Source organism: Poecilia latipinna, unplaced genomic scaffold (assembly GCF_001443285.1).
Source record: "Poecilia latipinna isolate Pla-1442-1.1 unplaced genomic scaffold, P_latipinna-1.0 Scaffold824, whole genome shotgun sequence".
Taxonomy (NCBI): Eukaryota; Metazoa; Chordata; class Actinopteri; order Cyprinodontiformes; family Poeciliidae; genus Poecilia; species Poecilia latipinna.
Genome location: NW_015113440.1, coordinates 106,132 through 129,053, shown reverse-complemented (window position 1 = coordinate 129,053; position 22,922 = coordinate 106,132). Strand labels below are relative to the sequence as shown.

General features: G+C 38.2%; 1 protein-coding gene across 1 annotated transcript; it reads right to left on the bottom strand.

Annotated features, from left to right (window-relative positions):
* Positions 1-394: 394 nt before the first annotated feature.
* On the bottom strand, positions 395-22,561 carry LOC106956511 (solute carrier family 2, facilitated glucose transporter member 1-like). Its single transcript, XM_015047395.1, has 10 exons — positions 22,157-22,561; positions 10,865-10,960; positions 6,103-6,263; positions 5,759-5,999; positions 5,107-5,269; positions 4,067-4,254; positions 3,865-3,969; positions 3,325-3,426; positions 3,034-3,237; positions 395-2,065 (listed from the first exon to the last, which is right to left on the bottom strand). Exons 1-10 carry the CDS (start codon positions 22,169-22,171, stop codon positions 1,865-1,867), a joined length of 1,476 nt encoding a protein of 491 aa, XP_014902881.1. The 5' UTR covers positions 22,172-22,561; the 3' UTR covers positions 395-1,864.
* Positions 22,562-22,922: the final 361 nt, after the last annotated feature.

Below are 22,922 nucleotides of genomic sequence, written 5' to 3'. Positions count from 1 at the left end.
AATCTGCGTACTCAATATCACAGCCTATACATATGACAATTCAATGCCCAAACATATTTAATAAAGTATATACAAGAGTGAAATTATAACAGTTTTTAGTATCGGCAATAGACCTCAGTTGGTGCTGCTACTATAAAACGTTTCTGTTGATATTAAGTGAAAGGCACACAAAGGCAAAGAGTGGAGATGTTACAGTGTTACGGAAAGAACTGCTACACAAATAGCAGGCTGCTGGTCCTCGAATGGTTAAAAACTTCTTTTTGTTGCTAATGTTAAACGTCTTCATTGCTGTGATATGATTGGTTCAAATCTGTGGAGAAAAAGGGCTACGGAAGATACAAACACAAGCACAACGTTCCAAGGTTCCATCTTACAAAAAAAAAACATTTTTGAAAAATCTGTCAGCAGTTCTTCCATCTCACTGTAGTGACAAAGTATACACACTGTGCATCGAAAGGTAACAGACTCGACCTCATCGTTTGTCTCATTGTGAATAATAAAGTGCTGCTAAAACGATAAACTTTCTCAAACTCAGAGAGAAGACACGGCTTCTCACAAGGGATACAGCAGAGATAGACAGCGATTTGTGCAGCAAGGCAAACTGGGTTTGTTTCAGTTTTTCTGTTGTTTTGTTTTACAAACATCCATGCAGAGTAAAAGACATGACTACAGAATAGCAAGAAAGCAGAAACATTCTGCTCAATTCAGTACTGGTGGCAAAACAGTAACAAACACTAACATTAGCAGAACTTGTAACAAAACATAATCAGGGTAACAGAAATCCTTTCATTCAGTTTGGTCTACTTTACTTCCGTCTCTGAACGGCAAGCAGCTCCAGACAGAGAAAAACACGTTTGTTTGTTTGTTTTTTTTAAGCTATTGCACCAAACTCTCAACTCTTGGACATTAGAGAATTTAAACTGAAGCTTTTCAGTCCGGATGAGGTCAGCCTGACCTGAAGTATGTCTAGTGACGGCTGGGGAAACACCGTTGATTCAGGTGGACACTTAAACCTAAGTGAGGCATTTTTTCTGGTTTTATGGCAGCTGATTGTGAGTGATTTAATTAAATTGTTGCAGCTTACTCCATAGATGGGGTATTTCCAGTTCCTTTTCTTAAAACTAATGTCATTAGTTGTGAAAGCAACTAAAGAAAGAACACAAATATATTTTTAAAAATGACATTTTAGGTATGAAAGGTCTTTATAAGCAGAATAAATTTTGACATAGTAACTAAACAAGGAGTTAATTTAAGAAACATTCAACTGCTTGCCATCACGGTTTGTATACTAAGTAACTTCATTCTGTTTCGTCGGAGTGGAACATTGGGCACCTTTTGTAAAGTAATAGCCCCATCTGGTGGAAGAACACAGTAGCACAACGGCACCGGAGTCTTAAAAAGATACAGCAATACAGTCTGGTCGATAAAAACAGGAACCTCTCCACAGTGAACTTGTTTTTACAGTTATAGCACTCTTTAACATTGAGATAACAAACTCAATGTGCTGAGTTTATTATCACATCGATCAGTAAAGAAAATATCAGAAAAATACTAAAAAAATAGGTGGTAGAAGCTGGTGGAGTGATGCAAATACATCTTTTCCTTTAAAAAATATTTCCTCCTGATCTCTCGTCAGCTCCTCTCTTCCCTACAGTCAGGAGACGCCTCAACTATAATATATATCTGTTTTACGCAATAAGAGCCAAGCAGTAGAAACCGTCGCTTTGGAGACGATGTCCGAAATGTGGTGACAGAGTAAAAATTAGTCCGACCAGAAGATCTGTCTACTTCTAACCAGCGGACCCTTCCAGCTCGCACTCGGCCTGCGAAAAAGAGTTTGTCTGAAACATTTGCAGTCGTTCGCTCAGAGCTGAGAGTCCGCTCCTAGGCTGTTCAGCTCCTCCGGCGAGTGCTTCTCTGCTCCTCCGCCGGCCGTCTGGCGGAAGCCTGCGGCGATGTCGTCAAACGTCCGGCCCCGGGTCTCTGGCACTTTGAAGTATGTGAAGATGAAGAAGAAGAGCAGCAGGATAGTAAAGATGACAAACACGTAGGGGCCGCAGACTTGCTGTGAAGACATAAAAAGAGAACAACAGTTATCACTTTGAAATGTGTTCCTTCTTCTTCTTCCAGTTTTAAACACTACAGCTCCATACTTTCTGACTTGTTTGTGTACTTACAGTAATCTTTGCTACAGTGCGAAAGCACAAAATCTTACCAAGTATTTTTGGTTTAGCTTTTGGTGCAAACATCTAAGCACACTTGAGATAAAACAAAATTAGTTTACAAGTAACCTTCCAGCAAGATTTAGGAGCTTGTTTAAGTAAATAATTTCTTAAAATTGGTTTAAAAAAATACTAATTTGCCTGGCAGATTATTTCACTCATGAACATAAATTGTAAGTGAAATAATCTGCCAGTGGAATAAGTACTTTTTTATCATTAGTCATGAATTCTGTCATGACAACAAACTCCCATGTTTTGCTAAAAAGTTATTTTTCATTTTGTTTTGTTTTTTTTTTTTATTTCTAGAAATTTGCACTAGAAACCAGACCAGAAATACTTAGTAAGATTTTGTGTTTTTTGCAGTGCAATACCATATTTGTGAATTGTTTTATACATGGAAATGCTAAAGGTGGAAGATTAGCAACCATGTCCAAAGAAACAACATTTCATGTTGTAATGTGTGGCGAGTGGCACCTTTAAATTAAAAGTTCTAAAATACACGTTCTACAATGCCATACCTTTAACAATGCGTCATTTTTTTTCTGTAAATTCCAAATGAAACTCTCTTTAATTATAAATAATACATTAATATTCAGGAGATGTAAGGTGTAAGCATGATGTTAGTGTCATAATCCTTAAAATTATCATTTGGGTTTGTTAAAATTTGTATTTAATTGGTAATGTGCACAGAGAGAGCTCTCTGTGCTGAAAGCCTCTGCCTAAAAGCAAGAAGTTGCATTTTATCTTCTGGCCACACGAGGCCGTGCTTGACTAAGTTTATCACCAGGCCACTCTGTTTTTTTCCACTCACCTCTATATACTGGAAGCTCAGTGCCACTATAAAGTTGGCTGTCCAGTTGGAGAAACCAGCTACAGCGATGGCCGACGGCCTGGGTCCCTGAGAGAACAACTCCGCCACGATGAACCAGGGGATGGGACCCGGGCCCATCTCAAAGAACGCCACAAAGGCGAAAATGGCCACAATGCTCAAATAGGACATCCACTCGAGTTTATCCTACAGAAATAAAAGACGAGAAGGAAGATGAAAAATATGCGTGATGCGGAAAGTACATGTTTAGTGTTTCTTGAAAGGCGAGCCTACCAGCAGAGCCAAGGCTATGGTCATCAGGACGGCAGACACGGCCATGCCCATCAGTCCCAGGAGGTGCAAAGTTCTGCGTCCTGCACGCTCCACAACGAACAGCTGAAAAACAGATGAGGAAATACAGTTACACCAAACAGAGCTCGGACAGCTTGGTTCACCGTTATTTCTGGCTGAACAAATTGTATTTGGGCAGATTTAATCTGATCCAATTTAAGCAAATTTAAAACTTATGAATGAATAAAGCAAAAATCAACCCAATCAAAAATAAGATAAAACTAAAATGGTTGAATTTTGAGTGAAGGCAGTGCAGCTGTATGGAAATTACAAACAACTGCAATCCTTTTGCTGACATTTGTGTCTGCAGTCAATGAATGATCATGCAGAGTGGAGTCACTAATCAAACAGAAATTAGTCAAAGGACTTTACATTTACAGTTTGGCTTCAAGCATAAAAATATCCATATATTTTTTATATTGCTTGTTTTAATACATTTAACATTACTTTTGTCATAAGAGCCGATCTTCATGCAGTACTTACAGAAACTACAGTGAAAGCAGTGTTAACAACACCAGCTCCGATGGTGGCATACACTGGCTGTGGAACTTTGGCTTTCTCAAAGATGCGTGTGGAGTAATAGAAGACCTAAAGCAGAAAAACACACAATCCTCATGTCAGTGTCTTCAGGACCTTCCGACATTTACAACACACACAATAGATGCGTAAATATCTAATAACTCACAGCATTGATTCCAGAGAGCTGCTGGGAGAGCTGCAGGATGATGGCGATAATGATGGGCTGGCGATAGAGCGGAGAGCGGAAAAGCTCCGGGATGGTCACTTTTTTCTCCCTCATCATCTGCCGGCTTTCCTCCTTCATCTCCTGCATGTCAGAACTCACGTCTGTCACCCCTCTGAGCTTCTTCAGGACTAAAATGGGTCAAAAAAGGTATTAGTTGTAAATTAAGCCAGATTATTCTTTCTCTTCTTGCCTCTTGGAGTAATTTTAAACCATGCAGGCATATTCCAACATAACTATAGCAACAAGGCATGGGCTGGTTACTAATATCACTAACTTCTAATCTGTAGTTAGGAAGAGATTAATTGGATGAATTGTGATGAATCGATTATTGAGCTAATTGTGATCTAATTTAGTGACTGATCGATAATTAACTGGAGTGTACCGACCCAAAAAAGGCTATTTTCTTAAAAAACAACTAAAGTAAAACTGTACAAAAAATATACATTTTGCATTTAACATAAAAAACCCACTTTTGTCTGTAAATATCTTCTACTCAGAACTCCTCAAGAGGCAGTTTTAGCTTTACATGGTTTAAATTTAGTAAAAAACAAAAATCTCCAAATAATCACGTTTACTGTGCAATAATTAATCGGCTGATCAAAAAAATAGACGATAGATCAACCCTACACTGTATCAATGTTGAGTCAGGCAGAAATGCTGAGTTTTTTATATGCTGATGTTCGAAGTATTTTTTTAGCTACAAATGCATCCTTTGCTACAAATGATCAAGACATAAACTAATGAAATGCTGTTATGGCATTTTAGGCAATACAATTTTTAATTTCTTATTTAAAAAGTAATTAATAATTTGTTTATTTGTATTTTTTTATGTATTTATAGAAATGTTTAAGAAGGCTCCGGTGGTTTAATGACAAATCTGCAGAATGTGCCATTTGGTTTTATCTGATTAATTGATTAATCATTAGAATAACTGATAGAGTAATCAATTACTAAAATAATCATGAGTTTGTTTAAGTCACCTGCTTTGGCTTTGTTCTCTTCATTCTTGTTGATGAGCAGAAAACGGGGGCTCTCTGGGCACAGCGGCAGCAGGATGGACTGTATCACAGCCGGGATGAAGAGGAAGCCCAGCAGCAGCGGCCAAAACTCAGCGTTACCCATGATCATCTCCAACCCGAATATCTGGAGAAAATAAAACAACCAGAACATTATAGACCATCCATCCATTTTCTGTACACCCTTGTCCCTGGTGTGGTCGGGAGGGTTGCTGGTGCCTATCTCCAGCTAACGTTCTGGGTGAGAGGCGAGGTACACCCTGGACAGGTCGCCAGTCTGTCGCAGGGCAACACAGAGGCACACAGGACAAAACCACATACACTCACACCTAAGGGGAATTTAGAGAGACTCCAATTAACCTGACAGTCATGTTTTTGGAGGAAGCTGGAGAACCCAGAGAGAACCCACGCATGCACAGGGAGAACACGCAAACTCCATGCAGAAAGACTCAAGGCTGGGAATTGAACTCAGAGCCTTCTTGCTACAAGGCAACAGCTCTACCAACTGCACCACTGTGCAGCCCCATTATAAACCAGCTGCAAAGAACATGGCAGGACAGCACAGGAACAGGAACATTACACGAGGTTAAAATAGGAGCATCCTCTGATCACCAACCTGTGCAATGAGGATGCCTACGACGATTCCCAGCTGGTGCAGCGTGCCCAATGCGCCTCTCAGGGCTGTCGGAGAGATTTCGCCGACATACATGGGCACAAAACCAGTGGAGAGGCCGGAGTAGAGACCCACTACAAAACGACCAATGATGAGCATTTCCCAAGAGCTGGCCATCTTTGAAAAACCCATCAGAGCAGCTGCGATGAAGGCTAAAATGTTGGCTATGAGCATGGAGTTCCTCCTGTAGAAGTCACAGAACCATTTAAAAGTCATGTCTGTAAATTAAAGAATGGTAAATGAGATGCTATGCTTCGGTGCTTATGGCTCAGGTGTAATTTATTTACCTTCCCAAACGGTTGACAAAGAATCCAACAGAGAAGGAACTAAAAATGCCTCCGACAGAGAACATGGACACAGAAATGGACCAGATTGCTGTGAGGAAGCTCTCGGTGATGGGCTCCTGGTAACGGTCTCTATACGTTTCATTGATGAAATTCTCAATGATCTGTTTAAGAAAAGAACACATTCTTTTAGTGCACAAATATAAATATCACAGATTTATGCTGCGCTTACACGAGGCCGGTGCCTGGAAACTCCTGGTATTTTCAGATGTTGATTGGGAAAAAGTTCCACATTTAAACTGTAGAGGTCGGTGAATCGATCCAAAATATTGATAGCATCGATACCAAGTCGAAATCAGATCAATAATAGCATGGTGTGATCTTTAGTTTCAGATTCCCTCTTGAAATTTCAACTCAACTCTACCTGAAAAAAGATTTTGTTTTGATGTTCTGTCAAATGGCGATGTTTTTGTACTTTGTATTTTGTAAACTACGTAAATTCTGCCCTGAGTTTTAATAAATTATTCAAAGAAAGAACTACAAAAACATCTAAATGTCAGAAGTTTGATGGTGATCGGTATTGGTATTGGCGATACTGGCCACATATTTAATTGGTAGCAGACTGGAGCCAAAATATGAAGTATCACACACCACTATTAGGCAGCATTGCTAAGACACCTTAAGAATTGATTGCACATGAGTTTTGCACCCTTAGCTTCCAAACTTACTAGCTTCCATCTCTTTCTGAACAGTAACCCATCTCCCCTCTCCCATGAATGAAAGTGGTCATGTAACACATATATTCCTTATCAGAAATTGTGTCAAACTGAGCAGAACAATACAGCACATTGTTTTTGTTATCTGTCCATGTATGTGTAGGATAGGCTCTACAGCTGTGCGTTCTGCACATATGCAATTTCACACCTCCAAGGGGGGTGTTACAGAAAGTTAGAGGCTTTCAGGCAGGTTCTCACTGCAAATAGGATCATAGATTTTAATGTTACATAATTAAACACAGCTCCAATTCACGGCAGTGCACATTTCTAATGCGATCATCACAGTTACATAAGTGCCTGAGTCTGATCATGCGCAATGTTGTCCTCCTTCTTAAATCCAAACACAGATGTTGGCAGAGTAGCAACCAGCTGAGGGCGGTACTCTATGTAATCCCCATAACTTCCTGTATAAACCAGGAAGTTTGTCAGTGACACAAAGGAGTGTCAGATTTCTCCTCCCCTCCCCCGTTGCCACAGTTTCTGTCACTAATCACCATGTCAACAAAACACTCCCACGAGCGGCGACACCAGCGTCTGTTTAGGAGTCGTCTCTCATAAGACTCATAAAGGTCACCGCCTAGTCTGAACTTCAGTCAGTCCTGCTTGCCCCGGTTGTGTCATCCGTCTCCTGACCAGAGATCTTAATGCACTGGAAGCTGAGGAGAGGCAAGGGGAATTAGAAAGTCAGCAGTGTCCTGGCAACGTGGTTAAAGAGCGTGGCTATCACTTATCAAGGGCTTTCCTTTGTTGGCAGCACACATGTACACTGACACTGTGACCACAGAGCCTGGGTCATTTACACTATCGACTTACACTCACAAGACCCCGCTTGGTGATATCACAAATATGCTATCATGCGTTGCACTGTACCCATGACCTTCACATACACACGTCTGCCACTTTATTTAGAGGCACAACTTCATGTGCAAAAGTTGCACGTAAAATCATCAATATTGCTTTTTATGCAACCTTTTCAAACCCAAAGAGCCATTTTTGCCTGGAGTTCAGCTGAATAAAACTCAATAAGAGCCACAAAAGTTACCAGAGCTACTGAAGAAAGAACATTTAATACTTATCTACTTTAGGACATGCAGCATTTTTAAACCACGGCCTTTTTTTTTTATTTTAACTTGTAAAACACAAAAAACATCTTTTGCAAGTTTGTAGAAAAAATATAGTGAGGAATGGGGAAGAAGCCCGGATTTCAACCTAATGACCAGAAAAAAAATTATTCAAACTATTAGTAATTGCATTTTTAGTCTCATTCAGTGGAAATGCAAAACAACTTTTCTACGAGAAGAACTAAAACAAATGCATATATCTATATTTAAAACACTATTCAGTTCCTAATTACTTTTAGATCAAATTATAAAGAGCCATTGTGGAAGGTTCAAAGAGCCACATAAGGCTCTTGATCTAATCTTAGAAATATTTTAGTATCTGTATTAGCTTTTTCCTTTCATATTTTTTAAGATTCATATGGCTTTTATTGTTTTACATAAACTAGAAAAATCTGTTTTGAGGCACTTGGATTCCACTTTTCATTGGCATAAAAAAATTAAAAAGAGACCGTTTGACCGTTGAATTATTATTTGGTGTCTGTTTTCTTCTTTTTTTGTTCAGACAGAAAGCAATTAATTTATTCCAGTTAACCTAGCAGCTGTAGCTAGGTCAAGTAGGCCTCGTAGCTGCTGGCTGATTCAGTTCCTATTTTGGGTTTTTATATTAAATACAAAGTAGACAACACTTCAAAAATAGTTTTAAAGCTACCGTAGTTTAAAATACCAACAAACAACATTAGTCAGACATATTTTGCTCAGAGTAGTGATGTGTCGTTTGCAAAAGAGCCTCTTTGTAGCAAACAGGAAGAGTGAACTCCTGCTGCTGAGTGCTGAGTCCTCAGATGCCCCTGATCAGCTCTGCTGAGAATCCACGCACATGAGGGCGGGACTTCACTATGATTGGCTCACACAATAGCCAATCAAACACAAAGACAGTCTAGCGTCATACAATGAGAGAAGGAAGTGGAAGAGAAACTCCAAGGACACATGTAGTGACAGATGGAGGAAATTAAATGTGAAAACTTAACAATAAATAGCATCTGAAATGTTTAAAGTTTCTATATTCCCAAACGCAGATATTATAAGGATCATAGGAGCAATATGCCCCTTCAGAAACTTGTGGCCTTTGAAGAGTAGCACATGTCTGCCAACGTCACATTTCACAGTGCCTACTGACTGACTGTCAGATTCTAAGCATGTAATTAAAACAAAAAATGCTGTTGATGGTAAGCAGTATATTAAGCACGCAAATTGTGGAATCTCAGATATTTAACAGCACAAACAATGCTAAACAACTACGGATGTTTCTGTCGTTTCTAGGGTGAGCTTGTTCTGGCTGGAGCTTGTTCTGAACCCAACCAGTTTGGTTGGGTTCAGAAGGAGGATGCTACAGAACAGTAGGAAACAAGGTCCTTGAGTGCATCTAATCAGAGACGAGGCTCAAGGTCTGCTCTAACAGCAGGATCACTGCGGCTTTTATCAAAAACTGGAGCTGGGGAGAAAAAAGTGGCGGCGATAATCTAAACGGCGTATGCCGCATTCTGGTTGGGTAAGAATTAAGCATAAAAGAGCATCATTTTTCATCTTTCAAGCATCTGAGGTTGCTCAAACCTGAATGTGTGTGAAAGGGAGAGGAGAGTTTTACACTGGGTCAGGTTGTCCCAGGAGAAAGGCATCTGACTCAGCTGACAGCAACATGCAAGGCATTTCATATCTGAGCCATGGGGCAAACAGCCACCATTTATTGAGCTTAGAAAAAAAAAAGTGGCTGTGCTCACAGCTTCAATGTTCTCGAGGCAAAAGAAGAGAATATCTTTAAAGAATGTCCTTTCTGTAAGGAACAACTTTTAGCTCTGTGATACTTATTGTCAACAATAAACAATTTTCTTGGTTTTATGGTTGTAACTAATTATGTTAATGATTGTCCTCTGAAAAAGGCCCCACATTTGAATATTTACTTAGAAATATAACCTCTTTCCACCTGTTTCCCTTTTTAGTGGTTCATGGTATATCGTCAGGAAGTGATTTTATCTCTATCAGACCTGAAAACATTTCTTTTGTTTCAATCAACTTTTAATTTCACAAGAGGCTGAGAAAAGGATGATTCAGCTGACAGGTGATATATCAGGTTTCTGTAAAAAAAAAAAACCTCAGGTCTTCAAAAGGGTAGGTAAAGAAATTCAGGGTGTTTCTTTTACATTTCAAGTCATTGTCAGAGTTCTTCTCCTGATTTCTCCACATTTTTGAAGTCTGTTTAAATCACAGCCTAGAACATTTTTGACAGCATGATAATTAAGGTGTGTTTTATTCTTGTACTGTAAGCAGAAATTGTTAGATGTGAGCATGGTCAAGGTGATAAAAAAATATATCTGACCTGTTTGGCAACCTGTGAGTCATATGAAAAGGCAGCTGTGTGGCTGCAGGGTGTGTCCGGACCAATGCAAAGCCATCTCACAAAAGTTATTTACTTGTGATGAAATGTTTGACATTCCAGGAGAAATTAGTCTCTCTGGTTTCCCAGTCTGTCAAAACCCACATTACAAATGTTCCTCTGGGGGCATGAAGATTTATTTTTCATTATTTTATTTAGCTACAGGGATAGGTAAGTGTTTGCATATTATTTTTTCTAAGAAAAAAATGCTGCCCTTTTCCCGCAGACTGCTGAACAGACGACGTCCTTTTTAGGGCACAGAAACTCTGGTACTAATGTCCTTGGACTTATTAGGACAGAAGAGAGCTACTTTTATCTCTTAAGCCAAACTTTTTCTATTCTGTCCTGACATCCAGTCCTCCAAGCAAACAAATTCAGAGTTAACTAACTAACTTTTTTTTTTTTTTTTTTACAGATATTTAATGCTTTGTTAATTTTTACTATTGGTCTAAAATGGACTCATGTCCTGATAATCTAAGGTTGAGTGTCCAACTCACCTTCTGTGGAGCATTGATGACACCTGTGTTGTATCCGAACTGCAGGGAGCCAATCACCGCAGTGCCAACGCTCATCAACAAGGGAAGCGTTACTTGCTGCAAACAAAAACACAAAGCACAGGTTTTGTATTCAGTGAAAAGACCAGCTCAACCAGTTATTCACCATCTTAACCAACAAACATTCATTATTTCAAAAGCACAAATGACATCAGATTATAAGGTTAAAACAGCATCACTTTACTGAGTCTATTTTATTTGGCTAAAAACTCTGATGCAGCTCTACTTTCCACTTTCTGGGAAAAGTTTTGTCTGATATTGTTTTAGTTATGTTTGTTTTTGTTTGTTTTTGAGAAAGATATTATTCTATGGCTTTTTCTGCATGTTTAAAAGTGGTAGTTATTTGTAATAACGTAGTTCACGGTTAATCCAGATCTGCACATGTTTATAAGAATATTATATAATGTAAGGCTCATAGATAATAAGTAAAAGAATATTGCAACATGTAGCATAAATTATATTTATATATTTAAAATATATATAAAAAAAACAGATTAAGATAAATGTTATGACTGAATAGTAAGGAATGTTTCTTGGTAGCGGTCAGTATGGGATTCTGCTGCTTGATAACCTTGATTTGAACCTTGATTTGGTTTTGTAATAATGACATGTTAATGTCCATATTAAGTCAAAACTTGACTTGGTTATCAATTGCTTGCACAAAAACATTTAACCTTCGTAAGGGTGGCTCAAAATATTATTTGTCTTTTTTTTAAGGGAGATAAAATTGCATTAGTCTTCTTTCAGTCAGCTGATAGGCAGTGTGCAGTAACAGGTAGAGAAGGCTTTTGTCAACATTTCATCTGGGTTCTCACGAAAAGATATTAACCATATTAATCTTACCATATTAACGGTTGCATGTTTGGAAATTTTTACTTTTTGCACTTTGATATCTTTACCAGACCTGCCACTGCTCTTATTACATATTACTTTCAATATTATCCCTCTGTATTGCTTTTTATGTTTAAGGTATTTGACCATGAGGCATATTCAACCCCATGTAGTCATCCTTATTGTCCCTGAACTTTTGACCGGGGTTTTCTATGTAAGCCTCTCTGATGAAAACGGTCCTGGTTAACCCCAGGTGGAGTGATGCTTTGTCTGTGTTCGTGTTCCTGTGATTACAGAGCTCATTTTGAGCTGAAGCTCAGCAGAGCCCCATAGATTAGAAAGGATTTTCCTCATACCAAGAAGTAAATAAAGCATGGTGGGGTATGCTGCTTTCATCTTTCCTCCTGCAGGGCAAGGAAATAGCAACCTTATTAAAACACTATCTGTTTGTCTTTTAGCCACAACGACTTTCTGCAGAACTACGAGTCGCTGTGATTATATACATAAATTGTAAAAGCATTTGCGGAAATTAACATTTTCACTAAAAATAAATAAATAAATTTAAATTGTGTATATTGCCTCAATTCATGGTAACTGAAGGCTTTAATTATTTTAAAGTTTTAAAAAATTCTCAATCATATGTTCTCTGGGTATATGGTGAAACAAAACCCTGTCACTCCCGCACTTGTTGCAAAGCACTGTCATTCAGCTGGCTGAAAAAAGACCACTTAAATTTTGTCTCACTCAACTCCGGAAAAAATAGACAAAACATTCATGTAAGGAAAAAATCTAAAGGAATAACAACCAACTGTCTTAACATGACACTATTTTTAGTGGCCTGTCGATTCAGGAGTTATCTGATCAGCTCGCTCAATCACCAATAAAACATTTTAACTGGTTTGTTATACTTGTGTTTCTGTGTTCTAGGTTATGTCAGTCAAAATAATCTCTAATATAAAAATATAAGTGTAATATCCTATATGATTTAGTTTGTCTGTTTTGTAGAATTTTATGGTAGTTCTACTTTAGGTTTTCATACTGTGAGAACCTCCCATGACTAGTTTTTAACTGTTTTGTCTTTTATAACTCACACTGAGATCATCCAGGCTGGAAAGTTCATGTTGTTTATAAGTCCAGTGCTGTTTCAGTGATTTACTCTGGATAGCTGCCTCGTATTTTGGAAACATAAGACAATCACATGCCTGGATGTCACCTCAAAGGCTTTTTCTAACCTGAGGAGAAATAACCAAGCAGAGGCCTTAGCCACATAATGATATTAAAGTCAAAAAAGGACAAGCGCTCCCTGAGGCTGTAAATAATGACATGCGAAAGTCCAAGAGACAGTTTATTCATTATCACGTGTAGGGTAAGTAATATAAAACACCTTTTGTGACATGTGACTGGAAGTAGCAATTAGAAGTTTGGAAACTATGATTATAAACCTTCAGTGATGACTAAGTGGGTTTATGGGACCCAAACTTTGCCAAGAACATTTCTATCATGCAATTAGAGCAGCACTGTTTGGGGCTTCATGCTGGTGATGCTAAATTCCTCAGGAGGAACCTAAATTCATCAGTTTTTGTTTCGGTAACCAGCCCTTCTGGTGAGTCCATGTTCAACGCAGAGCATGAAGATCCGTTCTTTATCACCAGAAGAACTGAAAGTTATTCTCCGTATTAGGAATTGAGGGAGTGGTGAAAAGTATTCGATACATTATAACTATTTTGTTTGTTTGCTTTAAACTAGGGATACTGATTGGGAAATGTTTAACAATATGGATATTCATTATTAATGCTTACGTTGTGGAAGAAAAGCAATGGTGGGCACACCAACGCACTAGTAGTGGAGCTACGTTTCCGTTAATTCAAATTCAATTCAAATTAAATTAAAAATGTATTTTTTAAGAGGTATAACACTTGTTTTGTTAAAAAAATGACTGACATTAGCCGGTACCAGGGGTGCACAGATTTATCTGCACTGATTTTTTTAATTTTGGGAGATTGGTGAAAAGTCTGAAAACTATTAACTATTAAGGTAACAAACCCAAAAAGTTCTCAATAAAAAGGTACATATGTTTTGTTTTTTTTAAAGTATTTTGAAAAAGAAGCACAGCAGGTGAAACCGAATGCCAAATGTGAATCAGTTCCAGCTGATCTCATTAACAACCAGCTTTTTCTGCCGCAAAGCTAATATGGTCCACTGAGCGGCAAACAAACCAAATTCTTTCTTGCTTTTTCAGAAGGTTGCTCTTTACACAGTGATGACTGCTGTTGTTTCTCCAGAAATCTCCAATTTTGCTGAAATCTTCATAGCAGCCTGGCATTTACATTAAACTTTTCACATAATAAAAACAAGATTATTTTGAAGAAAACCTCTCAGCGTTTCATAAAAAAAAAAGAAAACAGCCCTGAGAAACTATTTCAGATGATTATATAAACTGTTCTCCTCTGAGATATTATGAAAGCACACACCGCTACTTTTAAAAGTGACAGAAGACCTGGCAAGCCTGAAACTGCCCAGTTTTCTCCCCCTAGATCTGATAGTGAAGAAGAAAACCTGTGTGTGGGTTTTTTTGGAGGCTGTCGCTGCACGCTTGTTTTCTATAAAGGACACGTATAAACTGACTCTTACTTTTTCAACCAATAGCGGCTCCCGTTTTCAGGTCATCGAGTTTGTAACATAGTTTGTCAGCTGTATATTAAAACACACACTGACTTTGTTTAGCAGTCTGGGTTTGAGGTTTAAAGCAGGCCTTGGGGTAAATGAGGAAACCCACATTCTGATTCTGAAGGTATATTCTGAAGAACTGCAAGAGCTCTCAGAGAACTACCAGCTGCTTTTTACTATCAACAATGAAATCCTGTTGGTGCCTCTGGGACAAATATATCTATTTAAATCCCTCCTCTCTTCAGGGAATAGATGTATTTGTCCACAAAAGAAAAAACAAAAAACAATCTCCTCAAATGTGGATGTTTGACTTCAGCTACAAACAGCTCTTAGCAGTTAGACACTCTAGCTTTCAACCCTTCAAAACACACAAACTGCACAGGGAATCAAATTTATGAGAAGCGCAGAGTAAAACTTTAAGAGAGAGCATTCTAAAGAAATCCTAACAGTTTAACCAGAACTGACTCTCCCAGATGATAACAAACCCTTCCTTCTATACTGTGAAAATTCATAATAAGAAAATAGGTGATATATTTTATGTTTCCTGGAACTCATAAACAAGAAGGCCAGCATTATACTTTGCTTCCTCACAAGAGAAACAGTGAGGTTACACCCATTAGAACTATCCTACTATCAAAACGTTGAAGCCAATCCCTCTCTCCTCATGCTTCGTGTTACATCCCTGCCATGTTTAATGCAGCAGGAGCTTTCAGATGTGTTTACATTTTCAAAACAAGTGGTTTGACCTGAGCAAGCAGTCACAAGGTTTTTGAATAAACTTTATCAAAGCCCTTCCTGGATCCCTTCATGCAAATGTTTCGCGTTTGCATGTGAAGGTTTAAGCAAGACATAAGTCTGCAAGCAGGACTTTTCTGTCCAGTCAAGGCAGCAGTGCACAAACCACAGCCAACAATGAGCACATGTAAACCGGTACAGTCAGATGAGCAGAACAGGAAGAGTTGAAAAACCAAAGTCAAATCGGTAGATGCTCAGCCATTCTGATCCTTTTTTCAGTCACGTAGAACTGGCTCTTGTTCAGTTGACGCAACAATAAAACGTAGGAGGAAATGAAGCAGGGCAGAAGCCCCGACCCAAATTTGGGCATGTGTAACCACAACCACTGACATAAACCAGCATTTCACTCTCCATCCTCCCGCTCAGCCAGGGGACCTGAAGGGATCAGTGTGCTGAAGTACAGAATCTCCTGTTGATAAAGGAGAATCTCCCTCCTAACATCCTTATACTCTTTGTGCAGTTGAATATTTCTCCTTATCCTGACGGCCGTGAAGATCAAAAAAGGAAATACAGCCCAGGCTGTGAGAATCCAAGCCAGCTGACAGAGAGGTGACGTCAATTCATGATAATTTAATCAAGAAAATGAGGGTTTAGCTACAAAAAGGGATGTCAACAGGAAATCCACAAGTGATTCAACACCTGTTGCCAGATAAGGTCCTTAAAAGCATCCTTTTAGCATCCTCAAAACCTTAAAAAACCTTAAAAATAAGAGTATCTGCGGGCTGTGGCAAGTTAAGTTGAAGACTTTTTTTATTACCACCCTGAATTAAAATTAAGACCAAATAAAGTATAAATATAGTTGATGGTTGGGGGATCATAGTATTACAAGCAAATCAGTGAAACTTCTGGGGTCTATTTGTGGCTCTTGGCAGCAGCTATGTGTTTTTCAAACAGCATATGACTCTCTACAGCCTTGACATCCACAGTGCCTAGCTTAAAAGTTGGTGTGCACAGAATATACCTAACCTTTTATGGGTTGGCAACAGAAGTGAGCCAATGGCAAAAACAATCGTCATCCATCCAACTGGTAACAAATTTGAATTTACCCACAATGGACACAAAAAAGCTATACTAGCAGCTAGTTTATACTACTAGTGGTAGTCTCCACTGCCTCAAGTCACAGAACCCAACAAAAATATTTGTGTGCGACTCAAACTTTTGCCTGACGAAAAAATCCCATGAGAAAAAGAAAAACTACATAGAATATAGAAAATTAAGTAGTCATGCAATGACAGAATTTAAGACCTGTGATTAACTTATTTAGATTATAAAAGATTTTAATGCCTTAAATTTAGATACAAAAACATGAGAGGCCCTTTAAGTCATAAAAAATTAATTTTATCCAACAAACATGGCACAAAGTATAGCATCTCCATTCATGAAGTGTAAAATAGAATAAACAGATTCTTTAATAAGGGAGCAATGAGTTCAATCTGATGTAATAGAAGAAAAACGGATGTATAACCAACAGCTTACCACAGTTTTTTCACACATGAGCAGCAGTGTCTGTGATCTTTAGTTTCTTTTAATTTGCATTCCATGTGTCATATGAGAAAAAAAATTACATTTCATCACAAGGCACATCAAAAGGAAAACCACGTTGGTTCGATTCCAAATAAGGAACTTCAAAACTGCTGCAATCAAAAAGTAGGTCACTTCAACAGAGAGTTTTGAGCAGCCTTGTGTTTTTAAAATGCAAAATAAGTCATAAATGTTTAAAACTATCTCACTTGCACTCACAAACATAGAGCTACAAATGGTTTTTGGTGTCTGGTCTATAAAATTACAAACACTTTTCAAACGTCCTTGAGGGTGTTCTAAAACTTACTGTTTTACCAGCCACAATAAATATTCACTTAAAAACACTACAAATTTAATATTATGGAATAGGACATTTTTGCATAAACTAAGCAAAAAATATTTGTAATAAGTGAAGCTCTGGAAAAGGTAGTTTTTCTGTTTCTCGGTGACTCATCTTAGCCATTCATAAGTACTTCCCCGATGAATAAGTAAAGGATTAAAAGCAGGCAGAAGTGCGACTCATTTCATTTCCTTTTTGCCAGTCTGCGCCGGATCAACCGCTCTGGCCTACACTACACCCATCACGTCTCTCAGCATGTCATCTCTTTGGTCTCAGCTTACACAGCTGTGCGGAGCCCGACATGCGCCCGCCTCCTAGAGCGCCCTCACACTGATAGCAAACCCTGCTCCCCCACGGTGGTCACTTAACAGTTAAACAGTGGTCAGCAGAGAATACATCCATCTTTGTGATTAATAAAGCTATAGCTTAGATTCTGAAAGAAATGTCCTTTATCTTGTGATACTGTAGTGAATTAAAAAAAGTCACACGATTAAAAAAAAAAATGCAAATCATGACAAGCATTGTCTACGTGAGGGGTGTCCAAAGTGTGGTTCAGAGGCCATTTGTGGACACTGGAGTGATTTTGTTTGGCCCCTACACGCAATTCAATAATGTTTGGACTGCCAGGATTTAAATTTGACAAATTTAAATACTCTTAAGATGAAAAATGTTGGGAACAATGCAAAGTATATAACATTTTCATTTTTTGCTTTCATTTGAAATTCTTAGTTAACAGGACCAAAAACATCCAGCTACAAAAAAATTTATTAATTTGAAAAAGTTTTGAAAATTGGGCACAACTCTAAATTTGTCTTTCCAGAAATGATCTGTAATATTTTGCTGTTGTTGTGAAGGTAAAACTGTTACATACCAACAAAATATAAATAATTCAAATCCCAACAAGGAAAAAAATAAACAACTGTCTGCCTCTTCTGTTTTGATATGCCAAATATGTTAACCCATTGTTGTTGTTTCAGATCTGGACTTGTTTAGGTTATTACTGAAAAGTTGAAGGTTAAATAAAATCCCAACAAAATAAGGAATAGACTTCCATTTTTAATAAGAAAAGAAGGAATTGGGCCCAGACGTACTTTCAATTTGCCAAGTGTTTCTTGTGAAATTTCTTGCAACACGAGATATCTCCTTCTTTCAGAAGGGCTGTATCATGAAATATCTGCACAAAATCATCTTTTGTATGCAACCCCAGCTTCATTATCCACATTTGTGTCCACAGTTAAGAATATGAAGCAGCTAACGTTGCATGTTTGCCGTGTGAAGCATTTCCAATTGGTCTCATGCAGAACATCGGGTCACCTGTACACTATGTACGATGTACTCAGCCAATGCCACTGCAAAAGTCTTCCGGGCCTTATCTATCAGTTCCAGTGACACTTCAACCAGACACAGATAAAGACGTATTTATAGTCTGCTCCGCCCCCAGGAATGTGTTGACTGAATTTAATTGTGACACTAGTGACAGCTCACTTGTAATATTAAAGTCAACAGTGTGTATATTTCTGGACATAAGGCATGGGTGAGCAACTTAACCATGACAGCATCAAAACAAAAATAAAATCCAAAACAACATGTGTAATATGATCTAGCCACTTTCATTTCGTTGTAGTTTATAAAATGTTACATACTGATCGTCTGCACACTATGTTTATTGTTGTTTTGTACAAGTGAAACCTCAGGTACAAAATTAGAATAAACAACTGTTAAATATGTAGTTTTCAAGAAAATATTCTTCTTACTTAGAATTTTATATCTTCCGGCATTCTGCTCTTTATAAAGACAAACTAAGTTCCTGCGCACTATTCACGTCAATTCCACATGTTTAAACACTCCAATTTATTCCAGCTCCCATCAGTATTTAAAACAATCTGGACCTCTGAACACATAAGATTTACGATGCATGGTGGGTTTAATCATGGTCTTTATGATCCATTGACCACAAAAGAATTCAATATTGAAGTAGCTAAAGGGTTACGAGTAAGTAAGATGGTGCTCTGCTAGTTTAAAGGGAATTGTCTAAAAATATTGCCTTCTTTCAGGCAGTGCACAGTAACAGGGGAGAGGGACAGCATTGTGCCACTGTGTTTTCTATGTCAAATACCCACAAGAGACTAAAATCTTTTCCTCAGTATTTACCTCATTAAAGGCACTCTGAAGTGTAGGAATGCTATGGTAACTAATTGAAGTGCTTTTGAAACTATTACTGCTTAAAACATTTATAAAATTTTAGACTGGCAATGTCTAGTGCAGATTCGAAGGAGCTGAGAATCGGTCTTGTTTTTCAGAACAAATTTCACTTGTTATATAAAAAAAACAAAAACAGGATTCAACCACTTCCTGGGGCTTTAATGCTTTTGAAGTCAATATGAAGCATGTTTACTGTTGACCCAAGTGGCATTCATGTGTTAAAGAAACTGTGGTCACAGATGGTTGGACATTATGTGAAGACAAACATGGTGGAGGATCCACCAGGAGCTGCTTTCTTTTCTCTATTTACTGACAGTCACTTTTACTAAAAAAATGTAGGCTTTACTGTCCCCAAAATACTGTCCCTTATCCTTTCAATGAGGGTGTACAGCTGATTCTCAGCTAATGGAACTGTTCTGTCTTTGGGTCAAGCAGGTTTTGCCCTTCTATCCTCCAAAAAGTCTCTACACTACCAACAATGGTAGGGTACACCTTAATACACGTTAAACACAGTATGTCTGACTTCATACCAGTCAGAGGACTAATAAAATACCTTAAACATGGAATCTTGCTTCACTCTGCATCATAGTCAAGTTGTAGTGAAATCTTCTTTTGCAGAAAATCCTCATTGTGCCTCATTACAACAAAGATGACAGTTACATTAGGAGACATGCCGAGGGGAGGCAGTCTTGCAGATGAAAGGAAAAACTACTGGAGCATTTTAAGAGCGGTCAGAGTTGGCAGAGGTCTGACAAGCAGGGAATGGAAAAGACTTCAGCTGCTGTCATTGCTGATGTACTATGAGCCAACGGTACTGACTCTGGACCCCCCAATCAAAATACCTGCTGCCATACGAGTTGGCAAGAACTTAACAGCTCTCCAGTTCCAAACAGAGCAGATCAGCCATGTGCTTGGCCCCAGGTAACAATCCTCATTTGGGTTGGAAGACGGGGGGGAAATTTTCCAGTTGACAAAAATCACTGAAAATCCAATGCTAAAAGGATAAGTTCAAGATATTAGGAATAATTACCAAAGCACTTTCCATAAGCAATGTCCTTCCTCTACAGCATTAACAAGCCGCACCTTGTTGGGACAATAGTTGCCAATAGAGACGCTGCAGATTAAACAAATGAATCACGTCATTGGAGGCCAAACTATGACTGGTGACGTGTTAATCTGCTCTTAACTACCCAACTCTAATTGAATGCCAGATATTAAAATCCCGATCACAAGACGGTGATTAGCCTATGCACGGAAACATAAATACACACAACAGCTCAGAAGCACCAATGAAAGCAACATCTGACACAGAGGGAGCTCTAGGCTTGAAGACTCACTATTTTCTCTAAGAGCTCTTACTCAGGAGCAACTCTGTGTCACCATCACACCGTGAAGTGGAAACACTGAGAACCATCCCATAATGTCCCTGAGCCCCCTCCCCCTGCAGATGGAGGGACATAAAGGACAGCCAGGGAAACATCAAGGGAAGAGCAGGAGGAGGATGGGGGGGCTGAAGTCCTGTGGTGTTTATGCTTCACTGGTCTCCGTGCAACTTGTGACCAAAAACATAGCAGGATGGAGCTAACATTATCACGCAGCAGATAAGTCATATTTTCAGGACATGGAGCATTATAATACATAACTCTGAACTTAATGAGACAAATACACCATCATATTGTTCCGATATGATTAGTTTAAATATGTTTGTTCTGAAACAAACCAGAACCTTTAGTTGATAGCTTGATACTGTATCGGCAGGACTGACAGAGTGTCACCAGTTTTATAAATTGTTCCTGATACAAAATGTTAGAATGTTCTGAAACCAGATTGCCAAAAACATCGACTGTTAAGGAAAACTGTTTTGAAAGTAAATCACATTAAAAAATGTCGATACTAGACTAAAGCTAAACATTAGTATCTTTGAATATAATAGGCAGCAAAATTATTAAAGACACATGTCATTATTTTCAAACCAAGCTAATCATTTTTCAGCAACTAAAAATTTGTTAACTTTTTATTAGTTTTATAAGAAAAACATGCCACTTTTTAGTATTTTAATACGATTTTCACACTGAGAAGATTTTGTTGGCCTATACTTAAACTTTCATAAACTTCAAGTTTAATAAACACATCCTAGTATGAAATTCCTTCTAAATTCCTGTGGTATTACAATATTTAGCAAAAATAATACATATGAACCCCATGAGATTCTCTTTCATGTATTTTACTTCAGAAATTACTTTGAAACAGTAATCAGATAGGCAGAAGTTATAAACCAGATCTTTTTTTTACCCCGTCCTTTTGTTTTGAAAAATAAAATCTAAAATGTAATCCTGATTATCTTACTTATTTTTGTTTTAAATGTTACTTTTATTGTTTTATTTTAATAACTAAAACAATTAACGTTGAATACATTCGGAATATTAGTACCACACACATAAGTATTAATCATGACGTATCCGGGGTCTTTTGAAACTTTAGTCACGTAGCCCCTTACAGGAACAGACCACCTCAGTCTGCATCAAGCCCCCTTCCGTGACGTCATGACGCATAGTAAAAAAATGAAACATGTGGACTTAAGATTCCCGCAACTTTAAATAATTTGAATGTGATCGGACCTATTAAATAAAGACACACATATTGACTTGAGATGAAATCAAGACTATAATAGCTATAATTTTGGGATTAAAACACTATCAGACGCAACAACTATGTAATAAGCAGACAAAAGGATGTTTAAGTATTAGCTGTGTCATGGCGCCCAACGGGTTAAAAAATAAGAACTGGGTGAAGTGAAATCTCACGCAATGCCTTTAAAACCACCGGCAACTAAACGAGTTTGACAGGATAGAGAGCTTGTTGTTGCGAAGTTTTATTACCTTTCCTGAATCCATGGCAGCGAAAGGAGAAAGGCGTTTTTTTCTTTGTCTGTCAGTTTATCGTTAGAGTTGATGGACAGCCTTCCTACGGACCTCTGTTCAGAAATTGTTCATCTTTACTAAGCTTCTGTTCCTCTGAAAAGCCTTTGAGTCTTAGGAGTTTTCTACTTTTCAAGAAGTCTCTCTCTGTTTCAGCGTGGTATCTCTCTCTCTTTAACCTTGTATCAGGTCTGGTCCTTCACCCTTCCGTCGGTTGAAATGAGATCTCCTTCTTCTGTTTCGTCTCACGCAGTTTTCGTGGATGTGTAAAAACTTCCAGCTGCAGCAGCCTTCTGCCTCTTCAACCTTATGGAAACAGACATGCAGACATGAGCTGAGCCACGCGTTCTTATAGCAAAGATGACGAGTTTCTAAGTGGGTTGTCCGAAGCAAATGAAGGTCCTCCCACTTAGCGGAAGCCCGTAGAGGAGCGAGTCCTGACCCTTTGTGTATTATCAAACACTTTAAAATGTAGGAGGTCCACAAAAAATCAAGCTCCTCCCTCTCGCCTTGTACTTACATGTGAACTTTAATCAGCCGGAATATCGTCTAAAGTTAATTTTATTCATTCAGACAAACACATTGCATATTACACACAGTGTGATGTACGCAAATTTAAGGTTGAATATTTACAGCGGTTTTAAAAAAAATCAGTTTATCAGAAAATTTTAATGTTACACAACACCAATAAAAATTATTTGAATGCAAAAATTGTTACAGTTGACCT

Coding starts and splice junctions, on each gene's coding strand:
- LOC106956511 (XM_015047395.1), bottom strand. Junction 6,264..10,864: donor TCATCAATGCTCCACAGAAG/GTGAGTTGGACA, acceptor TTTCTTAAACAG/ATCATTGAGAATTTCATCAA. Junction 2,066..3,033: donor TGAGCTTCCAGTATATAGAG/GTGAGTGGAAAA, acceptor ATGTCTTCACAG/CAAGTCTGCGGCCCCTACGT.